This window comes from Gymnodraco acuticeps, unplaced genomic scaffold (genome assembly GCF_902827175.1).
Source record: "Gymnodraco acuticeps unplaced genomic scaffold, fGymAcu1.1, whole genome shotgun sequence".
Taxonomy (NCBI): domain Eukaryota; kingdom Metazoa; phylum Chordata; class Actinopteri; order Perciformes; family Bathydraconidae; genus Gymnodraco; species Gymnodraco acuticeps.
This window is the reverse complement of record NW_022989807.1, coordinates 103,558-125,983: the sequence shown is the minus strand read 5'-3', so window position 1 is coordinate 125,983 and position 22,426 is coordinate 103,558. Positions and strand designations below refer to the sequence as shown.

The following is a 22,426-nucleotide window of genomic DNA, read 5'->3' as shown; positions in this document are numbered from 1 at the left end:
TTCCAAATTAAAACTTTTTCGTCATTTTAAAAGGCACTTTAATAATAATCTAATTTAAGGTTGATGTTTACATATCACATTTTTTATATTTTATTAGAAGCGGGAAGTAATACATAAATACATATTTTAAATAAACGCACTTGTATCTGGACGGTCTGCATTATTCTTAATTAATAACAAATATATATACATTATTAAAAACGTATGCCATATAAATATACTTCAATTATATATTTACATATTATTCTATCAACTACAATAAATGTACTCTTTAAATACTTTGCTGGAAGACTAAATTAGATCAATAATATTTGAAGTTTTCTTACATAATTAATACTTACAAGGGGATCAAAATGTATTTTAACGACAGAATTGTAATTGTTAAAAATCAACATTTATGTTAGTAGTGAATTGCAAATCTGTTTCCACATTTTAAAATGACTCATATTTAACATAAAACATTATTTCTCGGAATTAAATCCAGAAATGTTCTAAAATAATTTGATATACACAAAAATTTGGTGAAGAATAACATTTTGTAGCTATTAAACTACAATGTGCACTTCTTTATGTAATGTTTATATATTAGTGTATACTGCCTGGTTCTTAAGCAGATTGAGAATTACTCAAAAAGTAATTTTATCCCATTTTGAGGAGAAAAAGTTAGATTTAAAAATGATTTGTTATCTAACAAAGTAAAACCTGAGTTCATGTTGGTTCAACTTGTTTGTTAATTTCAAATAAAGTGTTTTCCACGTGTCCTCTCTTCCTTCTTATCTCATGTGTGATTTGGAGGCCGGTCCAAGGTGCGCTGACCTCAATTATTTATTTTATTTATTTATTTTCTCTGCAGTTTGTACAAGGCTGCAGAGACAAGATGGCCGCCAGCCCTCAGGTCACACACACATGAAGAAACACTGCCGGACACACACACATTTCCCTCTGTGTGCAGACGACGACTGGGTGAGAAACACACACACATACAGTTATCAAACTATAGTTCATGAGGTGGAAGTTCACCAAATTTAGTTGAGGAATTCAAATGTGAAGTTTAGTTGAGGAATTCATCTACATGAAAACCTGAAATTTGAGTTAGTTTGACAGCAAATCATCAGCCTTTACAAACACCTGTAATACTGGATATATTTGTATATCATAAGTATAATATATCATACCAACATAGTATTTTTGTTAATCCACGTATATATGTGCCCTTATTTATTCTTGAACATATCCTAGAAGGCATATGGTAATAAAGTCCAAAAACAACCAACAAAAGGTTACATTTATTCATAAAATATAGATATATATATATAAAGATTTTAAAATGTTTTTATGAACCCTAAATGTTTCTTATGTTGCTTTTCTAAAACGTGGTCTCTCTGATTGCACTGAACAATCTCTTGTAGATCTTGCCAATATGATGTGTGTGTTAAGATCAGGCTATATTTATTTGTTTGTACAATTTTAATATAAAATGATATAATGTATATTAAACTATATATCAGAGTAGCATAATACTTCTTATTAAGTAAGCATATTTATTATTTTCGTGATTCAGAGTTTCATACCCATGCTAACACTTAATTGTATTTCCTTGTGGATTTACAAAAACCTTAAATCCCTTTTACTCGAGTAAACATCGAGTATGTATCAGTCTTTCTGTAATCTGGCTGGTTCAGGAGAAAAAAGTCTCAAAAGGAAAATGTTTTTCTATATTTACCTTCTATAGTACTTTTCTTTGGATGGGACCAACTTCATACACATGGCAGATATTGAAAACACAGTTATGAAAGTATATAATTCACTCTGTGGGACTAATAAAGGGATTCGGATGTTGACCCTCGTGTTTCTCTTTTACAGGTTTCTAAATGCCCCTCCGGCTGCAGGCTGCAGGGTTTGATCTCACAGATGGAGAGCAAGGTGGAGAGGAAACTAACAAAACTGTGTAAAATAGCAAAGATTCACGAAGACGCGACGGAGAAGTCCATGGCGGCCATGACACGCGCCTACAACCACAACCGGAGATTCCTCGTCAGCAGATACGGTGAGACTAACACATTAACTAACACACATTAATCAACATCTCTTTACAGAGTTATTCAAGAGGCTACTTTTCATCTGTAGTCCCTGGTAATGTTTGGTAGACTGGTGCAGGGATGTCGTATTTCTGTGTTGGACCCTGAAGGCAGCATCTCCCTGGTCCAATGGGATTCCTCCGTGTGATTTTGGGTTATTGAAGAACATAATCTCTGTGTCAAACAAGCTTTGATGAAATGTACACGTATAGTTCAGCAGGATAATCTCCACATATTAACACACAGGTCATTTTTCATGCTGACGATGACATTTAATACCTTAGTTAGCTTTAGTTAGCTTTAGTTGGCTTTAATTAGCTTTAATTAGCTTTAATTAGCTTTAGTTAGCTTTCATTTAAAGAATGTGTAATTAAGAAAGGTATGTTTTGTTCTCTTTGACACTAACAAACAACAAATTACTCGTTCTTGCACCACTATAATCTGGATGTAATAAAGATAGGATGATTTAAACTAACCCTGTTTGTATTGGTCTCCAGTTTCAGAGCTGAAGTTCGTGGAACAAAGCGAAGTGTTGGCGTTGAACCTAACGTCGCTCCGAAAACGTTCGTCCAAGTTGTCGCTGAAACTCAAGGAGGTGAACCGAGACGTCCAGAAACAATTAGTGGACTTATATCGAACAGAGGTAAGAGAAATGAACAGGAACGCTTCTTTCAGAATGCCGTTAGCACCTTAAAGGTGCTCTGATCCAAAATTAAAAAGTATGAGCATCGTTCAGCTCATTATTTTAGTAGATAAGCGTTAGCTCTTTGAGCTACAAGATCTTTGGAAGTGTTAGCGAGCGTTTTGGGCTCTTTCCGCTTTATGTTTTGTTCGCCGCGTTCTTTGTTAAATCTTGATTTTGGTTTCATAATATAACGCTTATATTACTTGGGGTCCTGTGCAGTGTTGTCAACTGTTTCCAAAGACTTCACTCGGTCCAAGAGTTGCCAATCAGACACTTTTTCCATTGGTTATAATTGAACTCTTACATAGCCTGCATTCAACCCTATTTCTATTTTTCTAGCAAAACAAAATACTGTAAACAAAGCTAACGTTTGCTTATTTCATATATGGCACATTTGACTAGGAAGACATGAATCAATACAGTTGAAATGTCAGAATCAGAAAACCTGTATTCGTCCCACAGAGGGGTCATTTACATGTGTTACAGCCAGAGACAGCTTAATGTTAACTAAGAATTGACGTTATAGAGGAATAACATGTGTTTCCCGTCTCCAGGTGGAGGTCGACGTGCAGCTGCGAGCCTGCTCTGGTTCCTGTAAGCTGGTGTTTCCGTTCAGCGTGGATCATCACAGCTTCCAAACACTTCAAACCGACTTGAGGCCCCGGGACAAGACTCCTCACCAGAGGAGGAAAGTCGTTTCGCCTCCAGAAGACGTCCCTCACATGAAGCTGCAGACGGTCGATGAACACCCAACATCGTCCGAGTATAAATCCATCCCAACGGTCCGGAGAGAACTTTTGACCCAGTTCGAGGACATTCCCCAGAACCGGGTCTTCATGGAGGATTTCGAGACTGAAGAGCTGCACTGAGGCAGGTTCATGGTGGAAGTTTATTTTACTTTTCAACAGCACTTGAGGGTTTAAAGGGTCTCTTCAAATAAACACAGAATAGTTTCTCAGGTACATATAACACCTGTTTCAATGTATATTTCTGTTTACTGTTTAATACATTTTATATATTTTTATGACATTCCTTACTACTTTTTACTGTCGGCAATTGTTTACAAATATTTGCGACATAGTAAACTGTGACTTTTTGGGGATTTATCGTTGCACACTATTGCTGTTCTCAACATTGTTTGACATACTATATCGAGATACTGAACTGTGACATTTTGTCATGTTTTTTGACTGGTAAAAAAAAGACTTTACTTCCAATTTCAAAAGGTATTAGTTATGTTTTGCCAGTATTCCTTAACACTATTGCTTCTTGCTGTAATAAGTCTTGTATATTCTTTGTCCCTAGCATTTGGAGGAGTTCGAGACCGAAGAGCTCCACTGAGAAAGGTTCATGGAGGAAGTTAACAGCACTTAGGGGTTCAAAGGGTCTCTTCTAATAAACACCTCACTGTATTGTTCCTGTTTATTAACAACAACAACACGCTCTTTGTTAACGTGCACACAGGACTGGGCAATACATCGATATATATTTCAGAGTAGATATCGTTGGATTTTGGATATCGAATATTGCATAAGTGTCTTTTCCTGTTTTTAAGTAAGTAACCAGGCTGTTTTTTCCGTCATCATTATAATCTCTATATCCACATAACTAATGATTATTTATTAAAAATGTAATATAAGTGTTAATATTTATTGATATCTCCGATAATCAACGCCTCAATATCTTCTTAATGTCATTATCAAGGTATTTGATTTTCTCCATATCGCCAACCCCTTCGTCCACCTTACTAAAAAGTCTGTTCGTTCACTTTGAATATTCAGTATCATGTATTGTAAAGCAGAATCACTGCAGGGAGGTTACAAATAGTTAGGTGGCGACCTCTAGTGGCCGTAGTTATTCTAAGTCTTATTTTAAGTTATACATCTCATACTTACGTAACATACTTAACAGAAACAATGCACTTAGCTTAATCAGCCTTATATGTGTTTGATGTGTGCATAACCAACTATTTAATTCTACCCTTAAACCAGGTCCTAAACCAAACCAAGGAGTGTTGTTGCATAAACATAAAACAATGACTTTTGCTTCAATTCACAATTTAATAAATATATTTTGTTTTGTTTTGAATGTCTGGGTATGTGCAGTTTGCCCATGTTGCCTCATCTAAAGCATTATGATGGTAGTACTAACGGACATTCAATGGGTTGATAACATTTAAAATATGTGGTTTGTACAGTTTTCCTTATTGAATGCATTTTCTGCTTGATACAAAACCTGAAATTGCCATTTAAAAAAAGTCACTTTATTGGAAAACAAAGTAAAATAGTGTATGAGTTTAAACAATCTTGGGGGCAAAGTGAATCTCTAACTTTCAATGACAGCCAACATGTTAAACATTCAAAACCCTTCTGTACTATATGTACTGTACAATCTTCTGTCTTAATTGTCGACAAATAATGTATTTCTAAAACACCTCAAACTGTTTTTCTGTCCATTTTAAAATGCTTGTAAATACAATAATCTTCACAAATTAGCCGTGTCTTTCTCTGGTTCTGGATGTGGGTGACAGCTTCAATCTTCTCTGATCTATCACTAGACACATTTAAATATCAATGCATAAAGATACTCCTCTGTTTCCTGTTATATTATGTATGTCACTGTTTCAACAATGACTTCCCTCGCTGTCCAGCCATAAACTCACTGCATGTTGAAATGTGATTTGTATATGCACGGATCAGTTAATAAACACACTTTTGCACATTGCTGTCACCTCTGTCTCTTATTGAATAGTTTCTCAGGTAGCATAGAATACTGTTTCAATGTACCATTAATCAGTATGCTGTTTACTGTGGTGTAACTTTACATTTTTATATTTATTTTTGACAGTTTTATACACATTATATTTGTATTATGACATTCCTTACTACTTTTTACTGTTGGCAATTGTTTCAAAATATTTATAATTACATTTCTCTATAATATTTGACATACTTTATGACTTTTTGTACAACATTTTTGGACAAACGTGACATTTTGTCATGTTTTTTGCCTTGTAAAAGAAAGACCTTACTTACAATTTAAAACATGTATTAGTAATGTTCTGCCAGTATTCCTTAACACTGTTGCTTCTTGCTGTAATAAGCCTTATCTTTAGCATTTATAAACACCCACTTTTGACTGACTAGATAAGCTAGTTACTAAAACTATCCCGGCAAGAATGGGAATTTCCGATTGTTCTGATGGCCCATTTTTGTGATGGCCCATTTTTGTGATGGCCCATTTTTGCGATGGCCCATTTTTACAAAAGCCCATTTGTGCTTCAGCCTGTTATCCCAAAAGTTGACAGTGTTTATTGAGCAGTTTAAACTTACTCCTCTTGATTGACATAGAAGATGAGCAACAATATTATTTAGCATTACTTTTCTCACTTTTCTTTAAACCTTCTTTGCATATTTCACCACGATACGTTTTTGTGTTTTATTTTGACAGGCTGTAGCAGGAAGTATTAATTGAGTTCATTTCGTTTTCTACAGTCCCTTTAGTGAAATAACAATCAGACCAGACAGGAAGTATGTTCCTCAACGTGTTTATTGAGTAGCGGAGGACAGTCTGTTGACTCGTCCTTGTTCTGCACACCGAAGACGTCACACATCACGAGAAAGGACAGAGCACAAACACTCACAACCAGTACCATGCTTCTCTTTTCCTGTAGACATGACACAATAATCTTACTTTTTATCAATTCTTATTTCACTTTGTTCTTAAGCTTATGTTTGTATACATCAGTACATGCCGAGACTCTCAGTAAAAGTTGTGTTTGAGTGTGTGTGTCCACCAACTTTAAGGTTACAGCTAAAATAAAGGACACACTTGAAAATGAGCTACAAAGAGTTTTGAAGCTGTTTGACCCCAAACCCTAAAGCCACACATTCTTTTCCAGTCTTTTATTTTGGCGGTTTCCCGTATGTGTGCGTTGACGATGCTCTCTGATTATCTGGAGGCGAAGAACGGCCTGATCTTCATGCTGATGGTTTTCAGAGAATACCAGCTGCCCTTCCAGTTCATCCACACCACGCCGTCGTCCGTGCCGTGTTTGGCCATTCGGCGAGTGTACGCTCCTCCGATGTAGTATCGTCCGTTGGGATTGGCCGAGTGGCAGCGGTTGTACCACCAGCCGCCTCCATCCTCTCTGGCGCATTGTTTAGACGGATCACCTGGGACCCTGGGAGAGGAAACAAGGAGACAAGATTAGATTCCTTTATTGTCACTTCACAGAGTACAGCGACATTCCAAGTATTCCTGAAGGTGCAATCACACATAACAGACCGTATAAGTGTCATTTGACAATACAAGCTACAAACATTAAATATATACTATATAAAGAGACACGAAATTGGAACTATGATACATGGAACAGTTCGCTTATAAAACAATACAACATTGCTATACAAATACAAAAACTATACGGTCAAGGCAGTAAAACAAATCTAAACAAGTCAATAAGTAAGTTATTGTACATTTGTTTGTCAGTACGGTTGATAATTACAAAACTCAAAATAAATATGTGTTCTATACAAATGGTATGAGGTAGGATATAAAGTGCAGTTGAATGTAAACATGGGATCGAAGGAAGTTTAGATAACAAAAAAACACAAAATCATGACAAATCTGAATCCGAATCTGTGTCCTAGAAGCATCCTTGGAACTGTTACTATGACGTTCTTTTCTTACTTTTTTCAACACATTATATCATGTATTTTCGTCTTATATCTTGACATACTACACAATTAAGTTTTTTCGACTTTTGCAACAGACTATATTACGTTTTTTTGACTTTTTATTGCCAAGAATCGGTGTTGTTGCTAAGTAGGTTTACACACACGATGAATGTGCTTTGGTGTACAAAGACACCGAAAGAAACATATGTTTCTTTTTAAAGGAGTGAAAAATATGGCTTTTATAAAAGCTATTTTAAGAAAACGTCAGCATTACCAGGACACTCACCAGTTGTCGTTGTCTCGGTCGTAGGTGCTGAACATCATGCTGTTGTGAATGGTCATCGTGCGGTTTTCACCAAACAGTTCCGTGGATCCGTCCAGGAAACAGTTCCCGGCATTCCCGGAGTATCCGTCCACCGCCATCACGTAGTTGGACGTCTCTGATTGGATTGTGAACTGGCGGTACTGAGCATGGACCTAAAGGCAGGGAAAAGCAACAAGATGAGTTTATACTTTGAGAGAAGACCATCATCCTTCTTTTTTTCGACATTCTATGACCTTTCTTTTGACTTTTTCGACATTCTATACTATATACCGTTTTTTTTACTTTGGCAATATTTCAATATACTATACAATGTTTTTTCCCTATTTTTTCAATATGACTTATTTTTATTTTCTACACTACCTAATATGACTTTTATAAAGATCTAAATCGGCTGTAAATAGAAGTATTGCTGCCCACCTTGGCTCCGGTCCAGTCCTCCATCTCGATGAGGACCTCGGTGGGGCCCATCTTGGTCACATAACTGATGTGGTCGTTACCCAGCCAGTACTCACCTGGCAGGTGAGAAAGGAAAAAATTAATTCTGGATGTGAACAACTACCCGAAATCATGAATAAACACATTTATTAAGGTACTCAAATGTGTTCGAAATGTACTGAGATCTTTAACTCTAGGCGTGATATTTTTTATATGCTATCCTATTAGTTTTTTCTAATATTTTAACACCATACCATGTTTTTATTTTAATCATTTTTTATTTACTTATTAAATTGATTATACGTCTTTAAAAATATATATTTTTCAACATTTGATACCATTTATTTCTAATTTAACATGCTATGCTTTTACTTTTTTTTCTATACTTACTACATGATTTTTCTTAATTTTTGTACATACTATACTATGACTTTTGCATTATCATCATTTAATACACGATACAATTACTTTTTTAAATACTTAAATATATATGTTAAAAAACAATAATATATTATATACAATGCCTTTACCCCTATTTATTTTTTAAATGTTTAAAATAATGTCAGTTTTCCACCCATGAGCTTACATCTCCCTTCACAAATCCTCTTGACTCTTATTTTGAAAAACCTTACCAGGAGTCTGACAGTGACCCTTTCCAGAGTCGGAGGCGATGTTCCCAAATCCGCGTCGATATTCGTCCCAACGTCGCCCAAATTCCACACTGCCGTCCTGCCTGTTCTGGATGAGAAGCCAGCCTGCGGAAATAAAAACAAAAGAAGAAGAAATGTTAATTAAAAACGTCGTTAAGACATGGGAGATATTAAAAGGAAGTGATTCTGACCTCCGTTCTGCGTGCTCTGATCACAGAAGACTCGGTACGGAGCGGTGAAGCTGTCGGGCTGGATCATGTACATCTGGGAGTCTTTTCCTCCACGGCGGAAAATATCCTCACACTCCTTACCTGAAACACACGCAGGTTACATTTTTCATGTAGTTTAATATTCCTTTTGCATATTGTTTTACATATAATAAGATGCTTCTTTTGTTATTGACTATATGCTACAATATGCGTGTTTTTCATGTATTTATTTCATATTTTTACATCGAATAATTAAGGATATTTAATGATGTTATTAGGGACGCCTTACCGGACACCACGGGGATGGGGCACTTGGTGGTGCAGGGCTCCTTGCACTCCTCCCTCTGAGTCTGGATCGCCTTCTCCAGCTTCAGGATCTTCTGACGGATCTTCTCCAGGACGCCCTGCACACAGGAAGCAGTTTACATCAGTGTTTGTAGTCTTTACTACACACAGGAAGCAGTTTACATCAGTGTTTGTAGTCTTTACTGCACACAGGAAGCGGTTTACATCAGTGTTTGTAGTCTTTGCTGCACACAGGAAGCGGTTTACATCAGTGTTTGCAGTAGTGTGTGTGTTCCCTGTAGTCTTTACGTCAGACAGGAAGTAGTGTGTGTGTTCCCTGTAGTCTTTATGTCAGACAGGAAGCAGTGTGTGTGTTCCCTGTAGTCTTTACGTCAGACAGGAAGCTGTGTGTGTGTTTCCTGTAGTCTTTATGTCAGACAGGAAGTAGTGTGTGTGTTCCCTGTAGTCTTTCCGTCAGACAGGAAGTAGTGTGTGTTCCCTGTAGTCTTTCCGTCAGACAGGAAGTAGTGTGTGTGTTCCCTGTAGTCTTTACGTCAGACAGGAAGTAGTGTGAGTGTTCCCTGTAGTCTTTACGTCAGACAGGAAGCTGTGTGTGTGTTTCCTGTAGTCTTTATGTCAGACAGGAAGTAGTGTGAGTGTTCCCTGTAGTCTTTATGTCAGACAGGAAGTAGTGTGTGTGTTCCCTGTAGTCTTTACATCAGACAGGAAGTAGTGTGTGTGTTTCCTGTAGTCTTTATGTCAGACAGGAAGTAGTGTGTGTTTCCTGTGGTCTTTACGTCAGACAGGAAGTAGTGTGAGTGTTTCCTGTAGTCTTTATGTCAGACAGGAAGTAGTGTGTGTGTTCCCTGTAGTCTTTACGTCAGACAGGAAGTAGTGTGTGTGTTTCCTGTAGTCTTTACGTCAGACAGGAAGTAGTGTGTGTTTCCTGTAGTCTTTCCGTCAGACAGGAAGTAGTGTGTGTGTTTCCTGTAGTCTTTCCGTCAGACAGGAAGTAGTGTGTGTTTCCTGTGGTCTTTACGTCAGACAGGAAGTAGTGTGTGTTTCCTGTAGTCTTTACGTCAGACAGGAAGTAGTGTGTGTTTCCTGTAGTCTTTACGTCAGACAGGAAGCTGTGTGTGTGTTTCCTGTAGTCTTTCCGTCAGACAGGAAGTATTGTGTGTTTCCTGTGGTCTTTACGTCAGACAGGAAGTAGTGTGTGTTTCCTGTAGTCTTTACGTCAGACAGGAAGTAGTGTGTGTTTCCTGTAGTCTTTACGTCAGACAGGAAGTAGTGTGTGTTTCCTGTAGTCTTTACGTCAGACAGGAAGTAGTGTGTGTTTCCTGTAGTCTTTCCGTCAGACAGGAAGTAGTGTGTGTGTTTCCTGTAGTCTTTCCGTCAGACAGGAAGTAGTGTGTGTTTCCTGTGGTCTTTACGTCAGACAGGAAGTAGTGTGTGTTTCCTGTAGTCTTTACGTCAGACAGGAAGTAGTGTGTGTTTCCTGTAGTCTTTACGTCAGACAGGAAGTAGTGTGTGTTTCCTGTAGTCTTTCCGTCAGACAGGAAGTAGTGTGTGTGTTTCCTGTAGTCTTTCCGTCAGACAGGAAGTAGTGTGTGTTTCCTGTAGTCTTTACGTCAGACAGGAAGTAGTGTGTGTTTCCTGTAGTCTTTACGTCATACAGGAAGTAGTGTGTGTTTCCTGTAGTCTTTACGTCAGACAGGAAGTAGTGTGTGTTTCCTGTAGTCTTTCCGTCAGACAGGAAGTAGTGTGAGTGTTTCCTGTAGTCTTTCCGTCAGACAGGAAGTAGTGTGTGTTTCCTGTAGTCTTTCCGTCAGACAGGAAGTAGTGTGTGTTTCCTGTGGTCTTTACGTCAGACAGGAAGTAGTGTGAGTGTTTCCTGTAGTCTTTCCGTCAGACAGGAAGTAGTGTGAGTGTTTCCTGTAGTCTTTCCGTCAGACAGGAAGTAGTGTGTGTGTTTCCTGTAGTCTTTACGTCAGACAGGAAGTAGTGTGAGTGTTTCCTGTAGTCTTTCCGTCAGACAGGAAGTAGTGTGAGTGTTTCCTGTAGTCTTTCCGTCAGACAGGAAGTAGTGTGTGTGTTTCCTGTGGTTCTCTCACCTGCAGCACTCTGATGTTGGAGGGGATCACGGTGTCCACGGTCTGTTTGATGTAGATGTGTTGCTCCTCCACCCGGTCGGTGTACTGACTCACCACCTGGCTGTTACCTGAGCGGGAACACACCAGCGTTACTGACGATGTGCACAACTCGTTAAAGATGCAATCAAATAAACAAAGGTCATGTTATTTTAATGTAGTGTGTTTTTGGAAGATGTGTTTGAATTTGCCTCGGGTTGGGGTTTGTAAAAACTATTTGCAAGTCTTCAAAATGGTATTGTATCTATCTATATGCTCTCATATCACTGTAAACAATTCAAGAATAAACAACAAATACAATAATTTTAATTATAATGATAAATTACAAATATTTAAAAAATAAAAACGTAATAAAAAAATATATTTTAAATGTTTTTATTAAAACATTTAAAGAATAAAAGAAAAATTACAATTATAAATAATTTTATTATCTCTTGTGCTGTTATAATTTGCCAAAGCAGTTGTTTTCAGGAAAATAAAAAAATATATATAATATAATAATTGTGTTTCTGTTTCACCTGGATTTTTGGGTGAGTAAAGTGAAGACTGAGTACTTGGAAAATATACGAGAAATGTCTATCATGCAGAAGTATATTTAGTGCTTTAACTGAATAAAAGAGAGTATTCCTCACCGTTGATGACTATCTGCCTCTCCCTCAGAGACGTGGAGATGCTGTTGACGTATCTGTAGACGGTGTCGGAAGATTTAGACAGTTCCTCCACCTGAGGCTTCAGATTGTTGATGCTCTGCCACAAACAACATATCATGCATTTAGATTTAAAGAAACATGTCGTTGAATTAGCTCTTTATTTAACACATTCAAACTAAAGTAACCAGCCTGTTTGGAACATGTGAGAAGTAGAAAGTACAAGTATTTGAGTTCAACATGTGAGAAGTAGAAAGTACAAGTATTTGAGTTCAACATGTGAGAAGTAGAAAGTACAAGTATTTGAGTTCAACATGTGAGAAGTAGAAAGTACAGGTATTTGAGTTCAACATGTAAGAAGTAGAAAGTACAGGTATTTGAGTTCAACATGTGAGAAGGAGAAAGTACAGGTATTTGTGTTCAACATGTAAGAAGTAGAAAGTACAGGTTTTGAGTTCAACATGTAAGAAGTAGAAAGTACAGGTATTAGGGTTCAACATGTAAGAGTAGAAAGTACAGGTATTTGTGTTTCAACATGTAAGAAGTAGAAAGTACAGGTATTTGTGTTCAACATGTAAGAAGTGAAAGTACAGGTATTTAGTTCAACATGTAAGAAGTCGAAAGTACAGGTATTTGGGTTCAACATGTAAGAAGTAGAAAGTACAGGTATTTGTGTTCAACATGTAAGAAGTAGAAAGTACAGGTATTTGGGTTCAACATGTAAGAAGTAGAAAGTACAAGGTATTTGTGTTCAACATGTAAGAAGTAGAAAGTACAGGTATTGGGTTCAACATGTAAGAAGGAATAGAATCAGGTAGTTGGTGTTCAAGCAATGGAAGAAGTAGAAAGTACAGGTATTTGGGTTCACATGTAAGAAGTAGAAAGTACAGGTATTTGTGTTCAACATGTAAGAAGTGAGAAAGTACAGGTATTTGGGTTCAACATGTAAGAAGTAGAAAGTACAGGTATTTGGGTTCAACATGGAAGAAGTAGAAAGTACAGGTATTTGTGTTCAACATGTAAGAAGTAGAAAGTACAGTATTTGAGTTCAACATGTAAGAAGTAGAAAGTACAGTATTTGGTTCAACATGTAGAAGTAGAAAGTACAGGTATTGTGTGTTCAACATAGAAGAAGAAAGTACAGGTATTTGGTGTTCAACATGTAAGAAGTAGAAAGTACAGGTATTTGGTTCAACATGTAAGAAGTAAAAGTACAGGTATTTGTGTTCAACATGTAAGAAGTAGAAAGTACAGGTATTTGGGTTCAACATGTAAGAAGTAGAAAGTACAGGTATTTGAGTTCAACATGTAAGAAAGTAGAAAGTACAGGTATTGTGTTCAACATGTAAGAAGTAGAAAGTACAGGTATTTGAGTTCAACATGTAAGAAGTAGAAAGTACAGGTATTTGTGTTCAAATGTAAGAAGTAGAAAGTACAGGTATTTGGTTCAACATGTAAGAAGTAGAAAGTACAGTATTTGGGTTCAACATGTAAGAAGTAGAAAGTACAGGTATTTGTGTTCAACATGTAAGAAGTAGAAAGTACAGGTATTTGTGTTCAACATGTAAGAAGTATAAAGTACAGGTATTTGTGTTCAACATTTAAGAAGTAGAAAGTACAGGTATTTGTGTTCAACATGTAAGAGGTAGAAAGTACAAGTATTTGTGTTCAACATGTAGAAGTAGAAAGTACAAGTATTGTGTTCAACATGTAAGAAGTAGAAAGTACAGGTATTTGAGTTCAACATGTAAGAAGTAGAAAGTACAGGTATTTGTGTTCAACATGTAGAAGTAGAAAGTACAGGTATTTGGGTTCAACATGTAAGAAGTAGAAAGTACAGGTATTTGGGTTCAACATGTAAGAAGTAGAAAGTACAGGTATTGTGTTCAACATGTAAGAAGTAGAAAGTACAGGTATTTGGTGTTCAACATGTAAGAAGTAGAAAGTACAGGTATTTGGGTTCAACATGTAAGAAGTAGAAAGTACAGGTATTTGGGTTCAACATGTAAGAAGTAGAAAGTACAGGTATTTGTGTTCAACATGTAAGAAGTTTGTTTGTAAAGTAGAAAGACAGGTATTTGGGTTCAACATGTAAGAAGTAGAAAGTACAAGTATTTGTGTTCAACATGTAAGAAGTAGAAAGTACAGGTATTTGTGTTCAACATGTAAGAAGTAGAAAGTACAGGTATTTGTGTTCAACATGTGAGAAGTAGAAAGTACAGGTATTTGTGTTCAACATGTAAGAAGTAGAAAGTACAGGTATTTGTGTTCAACATGTAAGAAGTAGAAAGTACAGTATTTGGGTTCAACATGTAAGAAGTAGAAAGTACAGGTATTTGTGTTCAACATGTAAGAAGTAGAAAGTACAGGTATTTGGGTTCAACATGTAAGAAGTAGAAAGTACAGGTATTTGGGTTCACATGTAAGAAGTAGAAAGTACAGGTATTTGTGTTCAACATGTAAGAAGTAGAAAGTACAGGTATTTGGGTTCAACATGTAAGAAGTAGAAAGTACAGGTATTTGGGTTCAAATGTATGAAGTAGAAAGTACAGGTATTTGGGTTCAACATGTAAGAAGTAAGAAAGTACAGGTATTTGAGGTTCAACATGTAAGAAGTAGAAAGTACAGGTATTTGGGTTCAACATGTAAGAAGTAGAAAGTACAGGTATTTGTGTTCAACATGTAAGAAGTAGAAAGTACAGGTATTTGAGTTCAACATGTAAGAAGTAGAAAGTACAGTATTTGGTTCAACATGTAAGAAGTAGAAAGTACAGGTATTTGTGTTCAACATGTAAGAAGTAGAAAGTACAAGTATTTGGTTCAACATGTAAGAAGTAGAAAGTACAGGTATTTGTGTTCAACATGTAAGAAGTAGAAAGTACAGGTATTTGAGTTCAACATGTAAGAAGTAGAAAGTACAGGTATTTGGGTTCAACATGTAAGAAGTAGAAAGTACAGGTATTTGTGTTCAACATGTAAGAAGTAGAAAGTACAGGTATTTGGGTTCAACATGTAAGAAGTAGAAAGTACAGGTATTTGTGTTCAACATGTAAGAAGTAGAAAGTACAGGTATTTGGGTTCAACATGTAAGAAGTAGAAAGTACAGGTATTTGGGTTCAACATGTAAGAAGTAGAAAGTACAGGTATTTGGGTTCAACATGTAAGAAGTAGAAAGTACAGGTATTTGGGTTCAACATGTAAGAAGTAGAAAGTACAGGTATTTGTGTTCAACATGTAAGAAGTAGAAAGTACAGGTATTTGGGTTCAACATGTAAGAAGTAGAAAGTACAGGTATTTGTGTTCAACATGTAAGAAGTAGAAAGTACAGGTATTTGAGTTCAACATGTAAGAAGGTAGAAAGTACAGGTATTTGTGTTCAACATGTAAGAAGTAGAAAGTACAGGTATTTGGGTTCAACATGTAAGAAGTAGAAAGTACAGGTATTTGTGTTCAACATGTAAGAAGTAGAAAGTACAGGTATTTGTGTTCAACATGTAAGAAGTAGAAAGTACAGGTATTTGTGTTCAACATGTAAGAAGTAGAAAGTACAGTATTTGGGTTCAACATGTAAGAAGTAGAAAGTACAAGTTATTTGGTTCAACATGTAGAAGTGGAAAGTACAGGTATTTGAGTTCAAACATGTAAGAAGTAGAAAGTACAGGTATTTGGGTTTCAACATGTAAGAAGTAGAAAGTACAGGTATTTGTGTTCAACATGTAAGAAGTAGAAAGTACAGGTATTGTGGTTCAACATGTAAGAAGTAGAAGTACAGGTATTTGTGTTCAACATGTAAGAAGTAGAAAGTACAGGTATTTGTGTTCAACAGTGTAAGAAGTAGAAGTACAGGTATTTGGTTCAACATGTAAGAAGTAGAAAGTACAGGTATTTGTGTTCAACATGTAAGAAGTAGAAAGTACAGGTATTTGAGTTCAACATATAAGAAGTAGAAAGTACAGGTATTTGGGTTCAACATGTAAGAAGTAGAAAGTACAGGTATTTGTGTTCAACATGTAAGAAGTAGAAAGTACAGGTATTTGGGTTCAACATGTAAGAAGTAGAAAGTACAGGTATTTGGGTTCAACATGTAAGAAGTAGAAGTACAGTTATTTGTGTTCAAATGTAAGAAGTAAGAAAGTACAGGTATTTGAGTTCACATGTAAGAAGTTAGAAAGTACAGGTATTTGTGGTTCAACATGTAGAAGTAGAAAGTACAGGTATTTGTGGTTCAACATGTCAGAAGTAGAAAGTACAGGTATTTGAGTACAACATTAAAGAAGTAGAAAGTACAGGTATTTGGTTCTCAACATGTAAGAAGTAGAAAGTACAGGTATTTGTGTTCAACATGTAAGAAGTAGAAAGTACAGGTATTTGTGTTCACATGTAAGAAGTAGAAAGTACAGGTATTTGTGTTCACATGTAAGAAGTAGAAAGTACAGGTATTGTGTTCAACATTAAGAAGTAGAAAGTACAGGTATTTGTGTTCAACAAGTGAAGAAGTAGAAAGTACAGGTATTTGGTGTGTCACATGTAAGAAGTAGAAGTACAGGTATTTGTGTTCAACAGTAAGAAGTAGAAAGTACAGTATTTGTGTTCAACATGTAAGAAGTAGAAAGTACAGGTATTTGAGTTCAACATGTAAGAAGTAGAAAGTACAGGTATTTGAGTTCAACATGTAGAATTAGAAAGTACAGGGATTTGAGTCACAGTGTAAGAAGGAGAAAGTACAGGTATTTGTGTTCAACATGTAAGAAGTAGAAAGTACAGGTATTTGTGTTCAACATGTAGAAGTAGAAAGTACGGTATTTGTGTTCAACATGTAAGAAGTAGAAGTACAGGTATTTGTGTTCAACATGTAAGAAGTAGAAAGTACAGGTATTTGTGTTCAACATGTAAGAAGTAGAAAGTACAGGTATTTGAGTTCAACATGTAAGAAGTAGAAAGTACAGGTATTGTGTTCAACATGTGAGAAGTAGAAAGTACAGGTATTTGTGTTCAACATATAAGAAGTAGAAAGTACAGGTATTTGTGTTCAACGTGTAAGAAGTAGAAAGTACAGGTATTTGAGTTCAACATGTAAGAAGTAGAAAGTACAGGTATTTGAGTTCAACATGTAAGATGTAGAAAGTACAGGTATTTGAGTTCAACATGTAAGAAGTAGAAAGTACAGGTATTTGTGTTCAACATGTGAGAAGTAGAAAGTACAGGTATTGTGTTCAACATATAAGAAGTAGAAAGTACAGGTATTTGTGTTCAACATGTAAGAAGTAGAAAGTACAGGTATTTGAGTTCAACATGTAAGAAGTAGAAAGTACAGGTATTTGAGTTCAACATGTAAGATGTAGAAAGTACAGGTATTTGAGTTCAACATGTAAGAAGTAGAAAGTACAGGTATTTGTGTTCAACATATAAGAAGTAGAAAGTACAGGTATTTGTGTTCAACATGTGAGAAGTAGAAAGTACAGGTATTTGTGTTCAACATATAAGAAGTAGAAAGTACAGGTATTTGTGTTCAACGTGTAAGAAGTAGAAAGTACAGGTATTTGAGTTATAAGAAGTAGAAAGTACAGGTATTTGAGTTCAACATGAAAGAATGTAGAAAGTACAGGTATTTGAGTTCAACATGTAAGAAGTAGAAAGTACAGGTATTTGAGTTCAACATGTAAGAAGTAGAAAGTACAGGTATTTGAGTTCAACATGTAAGATGTAGAAAGTACAGGTATTTGAGTTCAACATGTAAGAAGTAGAAAGTACAGGTATTTGTTGTTCAACATGTAAGAAGTAGAAGTACAGGTATTTGGGTTCAAAATGTAAGAAGTAGAAAGTACAGGTATTTGTGTTCAACATAGTAAGAAGTAGAAAGTACAGGTATTGTGTTCAACATGTAAGAAGTAGAAAGTACAGGTATTTGTGTTCAACATGTAAGAAGTAGAAAGTACAGGTATTTGAGTTCAACATGTAAGAAGTAGAAAGTACAGGTATTTGTGTTCAACATGGAAGAAGTAGAAAGTACAGGTTTTGGTTCAACATGTAAGAAGTAGAAAGTACAGGTATTTGTGTTCAACATGTAAGAAGTAGAAAGTACAGGTTGTGTCGTTTTCAACAGTGTAAGCAGTAGAAAGTACAGGTATTGTGTTCAACATGTAAAGTACAGGTAGAAAGTAGAAAGTACAGGTAGTTTGGTTCAACATGTAAGAAGGTAGAAAGTACAGGTATTTGGGTTCAACATGTAAGAAGTAGAAAGACAGGTATTTGGTTCAACATGTAAGAGTAGAAAGTACAGGTATTTGTGTTCAACATGTAAGAAGTAGAAAGTACAGGTATTGTGTTCAACATGTAAGAAGTAGAAAGTACAGGTATTTGTGTTCAACATGTAAGAAGTAGAAAGTACAGGTATTTGTATTCAAAGTGTAAGAAGTCAAAGTAATAAGTCGTAAAAAATTAGTAGTGGAGTAAAGTACTGATACCGGAAACATGTACTTAAGTACAGTAACAAAGTATTTGTACTCCACTACTTCCCAGCTCTGATGAATTGCCTTGTGTTGAAAGGTGCTATAGAAATACATTTGCCTGCAAGATTAAACATGTGTTACCGTTTTGACGTTCCTCTCCTGCTTCAGCAGCGTGGTCTTCAGCTCGCAGCCGGTCGGACACAGCACCCCCTGGTGGACAGAAACATATCGGCTTGATTATCTTCATCTCGCGATCTACTTATTTCTATAAATACAATAGTTATCAACGTAATAAACCACATTCAATGTTGTCCTAATGTACATTATTTAATTGTATATTCTGTTCTTGTACATATCAAAAGTCAAAGTTAACTTTATTGTCAATCTTTCAGTTTTTGTGTACAGAGAGATCGAAATACCGTTTCCCACAATCCCGAATACAAAAACAAAGATATATAAAAAGATGTATATCCTATATATACACAATCAAATGACACATGTATACATATGCACACATTAAGACATGAATAAAAGCACAACAATCAATACAAAATAACAGTCACTTCAATATCTTTGAGAATGTACATTAGTACAAGATTGTCCATAGCAGCGTAAAAGGTGTCTGGTGCTGGATCTGAGTTTGTAACATATTCTATTTACATGTATATAGACTTCTTGCGCTATTTTTTGTATTTGTATTGTTGTATTTGATTATATATGTTGCATTGTTGGAGGAGCTCAGGTCAGAAGAATGTCATTGCCATTTCTACTCTGCTTTGTGCATATGACAATAAAACCTTTGAATTTGAATATATTCCTCCCTGGTTATCATGTGCTGGAGTTCTCCTACCATCTCCTCTGCCGCGTGAGTACACCCTCCTTCATCGGGCTGAACCTCCTTCTCCTGAACCGTCTGAGCTCCTGTCGGAGTCTTAGAGGGGCGGCCGCGATAACTGGGGCAAACACAAACAAACATGAGGTCTGATGTTACCCGAGTACAACTGTTTGTCAATGCACTAAGTGATGCCTGTCTTTGTTCCAGTAACTACATGTATCCCAGCTGTTTACACAGACACCACGGCAACTAAAGAGCTAAACAAATGATTTAAGGAAAAGTATCTTTGACGAGATAAAGAACTATTCCTGTCTTTGAAATATGGGACATGTCCATTGGTGTTGGGGTCAGGGGGTCACAGGTTCAAACCCCACTGCAGTCAGCATGTCGTTGTGTCCCTGAGACGCTTGACTCCAAAGTGCTCCTGTGGGGAGTGTCCTCAGTGCTGAGTCTGTGAGTCGCTTTGGATGAAAGCGTCTAACAAGTGACATGTGATGTGAGTCTCATAGACTTCTATAACATGTTGCAACCAGTGTCCCCTGCTGGACATTAGAGAGGATGCCCTTTACGGTTTTGTAACAATTACTAAACTTGAAACTTAAGTCTAAAAGAATATGAACTCTAAACACTTGTTCTCATACACTTCAATATAATGTCTTCTTCTTAGATAACATCGATCTTTACAGTCCTGTACATACTGTAGAGTGGAATACTTTTAAATTAAAAGATTGAAGTCTAAATGTACCTTCCTCCTCCGCTGATTGGGAGCGGGGCGTAGCGGTTGGGGGTGTACGTGTCGCGGCCTTTCGTTGTCGGGCGATGACCTCGAACATCTAAAGCGGTCTCTGGTGGAGTCTGCAGGTCAACAAGATAAACACATTAAAACATATACAACTCATAATTACTTTAACATTTGCAGCTTAATATTCTACTCACTGTCACGTTCTTCGTCGTCTTGGTGTCCTGAGGAAAGTAAAGGGAGAATATTGTGAATTGTTTTCAGTTTAAAAGTTGTTTGCCACTGTTGTTTAAAGGATGCATTGAATTCAGATTGACAGAGCACTTTGTAAATGAAATTGTAAAAATAAAGAGAAATATATTTCTGTTTTATTTCTTAAAATATTTAAGTCGATGTTGAATTCAATAAAGTGTTGTGCCCTTTACGTATATATTTATATTTATGCATGCTCATTTTGTTATATGTTAAACAAAAACAATAGAAATGATTTTAAAGTAATTAGATTAATGTACACAACTCAGATTTGTAAATGAATTACACATGCAAGCAGATTAAGATATAACATTTAATTAAGACACTTATTTTACACTATGACATTATGAAATAATAATTAAAAAGCACTATATTTGAATAATGTTGTTCTTACTTTTGATCAAACACACACACTTACCGTGTCATAGATGTCATAATCGGTATCCTGAGCCCTGGCAGCGGACACACACACACTCACACACACACACAGCAGCAGCAGCGTCCTCATCGTCGGCTGTCGATAAAGTTTTATTCTCAAACGCTCGTTAGTCTTCAGTGTGCTCTCTCTTCTTCTTCTGTACCCGAAATCTGCTGCACCGCGTATTTATCCCCCGTGTGTGTGTGTGTGTGTGTGTGTGTGTGTGTGTGTGTGTGTGTGTGTGTGTGTGTGTGTGTGTGTGTGTGTGTGTGTGTGTGTGTGTGTGTGTGTGTGTGTGTGTGTGTGTGTGTGTGTGTGTGTGTGTGTATTGATCTGCTAGATGTTGGTCAGTATGTGCAGGAACAGTTTGCATAACCTGAGTCACGGGAACAAAAGGGCATTCTGACTAAAGAGTTGACTGAAAACTGAAGAGGTTTCTGAGAGAAAACACACTTTATTTAGAAAGATAATTGGAGACAAATATATGAGACGTTTTAGATCGAGATAATAATAGATGAAAAAAAAGGGTCAAAATATTTAAAAAGTTACAAATGTCAAATAAAAAAGTCCCGTCTTTTAACAGCTGCAGTAATATTTTTTAATAATGTCAAAAAAAGTAATAATATTTAGAGGAACAAAATAGTAAAGTTTAACAGAAAAAACGAAATTTTAAAGAAATATTTTGAACATTTTTTGTAAAAGAAAGTCAAACATTTTAGGAGGAAAAAAATCGCAATAATTCCCCAAAAATATATAATATTAAGACAAAAAAGGATCAAATATTTTTGCCCAAAAAGTAAATTACATGTGATTTTTTATAGAGAAAAAGGTAATTTATAGATTTGTCTTTAAAGCTGTTTTTTGTCAGGTGAGTCACTTTCGGGAAATCAAGACGATTGAGCAACGGATGTTTGTTGGAGTCCAAAAGGAGACGTGGTGCAAATCCCTAAACACACAGACACTAACACACACACACACACACACACACACACACACACACACACACACACACACACACACACACACACACACACACCACACACACACACACACACACACACACACACACACACACACACGCACACACACACACACACACACACACACACCATGTATACATCACTTCAGGGGACATTACATGGATTTACATGCATTTCCTGGAGACTTATCCTAACCTTAACCATAACCAACACATGCCTAACCCTAACCCTAACCCTAACCCTAACCCTAACCCTAACCCTAACCCTTACCCTAACCCTAATCCTAACCCTAACCAAGTCTTCACCCTAAAATTAATGATCCCCCTCATGGGGACCTCCATTTTGTCCTCATAAGGGAGGCGAGTCCCCACACGTGACTGTGTAAACAGGTTTAGGTCCCCACAAGTATAGTAATGCTAGGACACACACACACACACACACACACACACACACACACACACACACACACACACACACACACACACACACACACACACACACACACACACACACACGTATCCTTATTTAAACCCTTGAGTTTAGGACAGAAATTAACCCAGAAACTCAAAATTCACTTTTTCATGCATTTATTCATAATTCCTGACAATTC

General features: G+C 36.4%; 2 protein-coding genes across 3 annotated transcripts; one reads left to right on the top strand and one right to left on the bottom strand.

Annotated features, from left to right (window-relative positions):
* The first annotated feature begins 96 nt into the window (after nucleotides 1-96).
* On the top strand, nucleotides 97-5,493 carry LOC117553682 (fibrinogen alpha chain). Of its 2 annotated transcripts, XM_034227709.1 has the most exons (5): nucleotides 97-963; nucleotides 1,864-2,047; nucleotides 2,576-2,721; nucleotides 3,318-3,633; nucleotides 4,069-5,493. In XM_034227709.1, exons 1-4 carry the CDS (start codon nucleotides 781-783, stop codon nucleotides 3,630-3,632), a joined length of 828 nt encoding a protein of 275 aa, XP_034083600.1. In that variant the 5' UTR covers nucleotides 97-780; the 3' UTR covers nucleotide 3,633; nucleotides 4,069-5,493. The 2 variants fall into 2 exon arrangements, with proteins under 2 accessions (XP_034083600.1, XP_034083611.1); XM_034227720.1 differs by having other exon boundaries at nucleotides 3,318-5,493.
* Nucleotides 5,494-6,294: 801 nt separating this feature from the next.
* fgb (fibrinogen beta chain) lies at nucleotides 6,295-21,008 on the bottom strand. The gene is made up of 13 exons (XM_034227694.1): nucleotides 20,837-21,008; nucleotides 20,364-20,390; nucleotides 20,173-20,282; nucleotides 19,443-19,545; nucleotides 18,734-18,802; nucleotides 12,129-12,243; nucleotides 11,461-11,567; nucleotides 9,351-9,465; nucleotides 9,044-9,163; nucleotides 8,835-8,957; nucleotides 8,185-8,279; nucleotides 7,729-7,919; nucleotides 6,295-6,946 (listed from the first exon to the last, which is right to left on the bottom strand). Exons 1-13 carry the CDS (start codon nucleotides 20,924-20,926, stop codon nucleotides 6,715-6,717), a joined length of 1,497 nt encoding a protein of 498 aa, XP_034083585.1. The 5' UTR covers nucleotides 20,927-21,008; the 3' UTR covers nucleotides 6,295-6,714.
* Between the last annotated feature and the right edge of the window lie 1,418 nt (nucleotides 21,009-22,426).

What these genes read in the sequence shown, in the direction of transcription:
- LOC117553682 (XM_034227709.1), top strand. Translation starts at nt 781, where the DNA reads ATGTGTGATTTGGAGGCCGGTCCAAGGTGCGCTGACCTCAATTATTTA. An exon ending in TGTGTGCAGACGACGACTGG is followed by an intron (nt 964 to 1,863) that starts GTGAGAAACACA and finishes TCTCTTTTACAG; the next exon opens with GTTTCTAAATGCCCCTCCGG. An exon ending in ATTCCTCGTCAGCAGATACG is followed by an intron (nt 2,048 to 2,575) that starts GTGAGACTAACA and finishes ATTGGTCTCCAG; the next exon opens with TTTCAGAGCTGAAGTTCGTG.
- fgb (XM_034227694.1), bottom strand. Translation starts at nt 20,926, where the DNA reads ATGAGGACGCTGCTGCTGCTGTGTGTGTGTGTGAGTGTGTGTGTGTCC. An exon ending in AGGAGAGGAACGTCAAAACG is followed by an intron (nt 12,244 to 18,733) that starts GTAACACATGTT and finishes TGTTTGTGGCAG; the next exon opens with AGCATCAACAATCTGAAGCC. An exon ending in TCAGAGCACGCAGAACGGAG is followed by an intron (nt 8,958 to 9,043) that starts GTCAGAATCACT and finishes TTATTTCCGCAG; the next exon opens with GCTGGCTTCTCATCCAGAAC.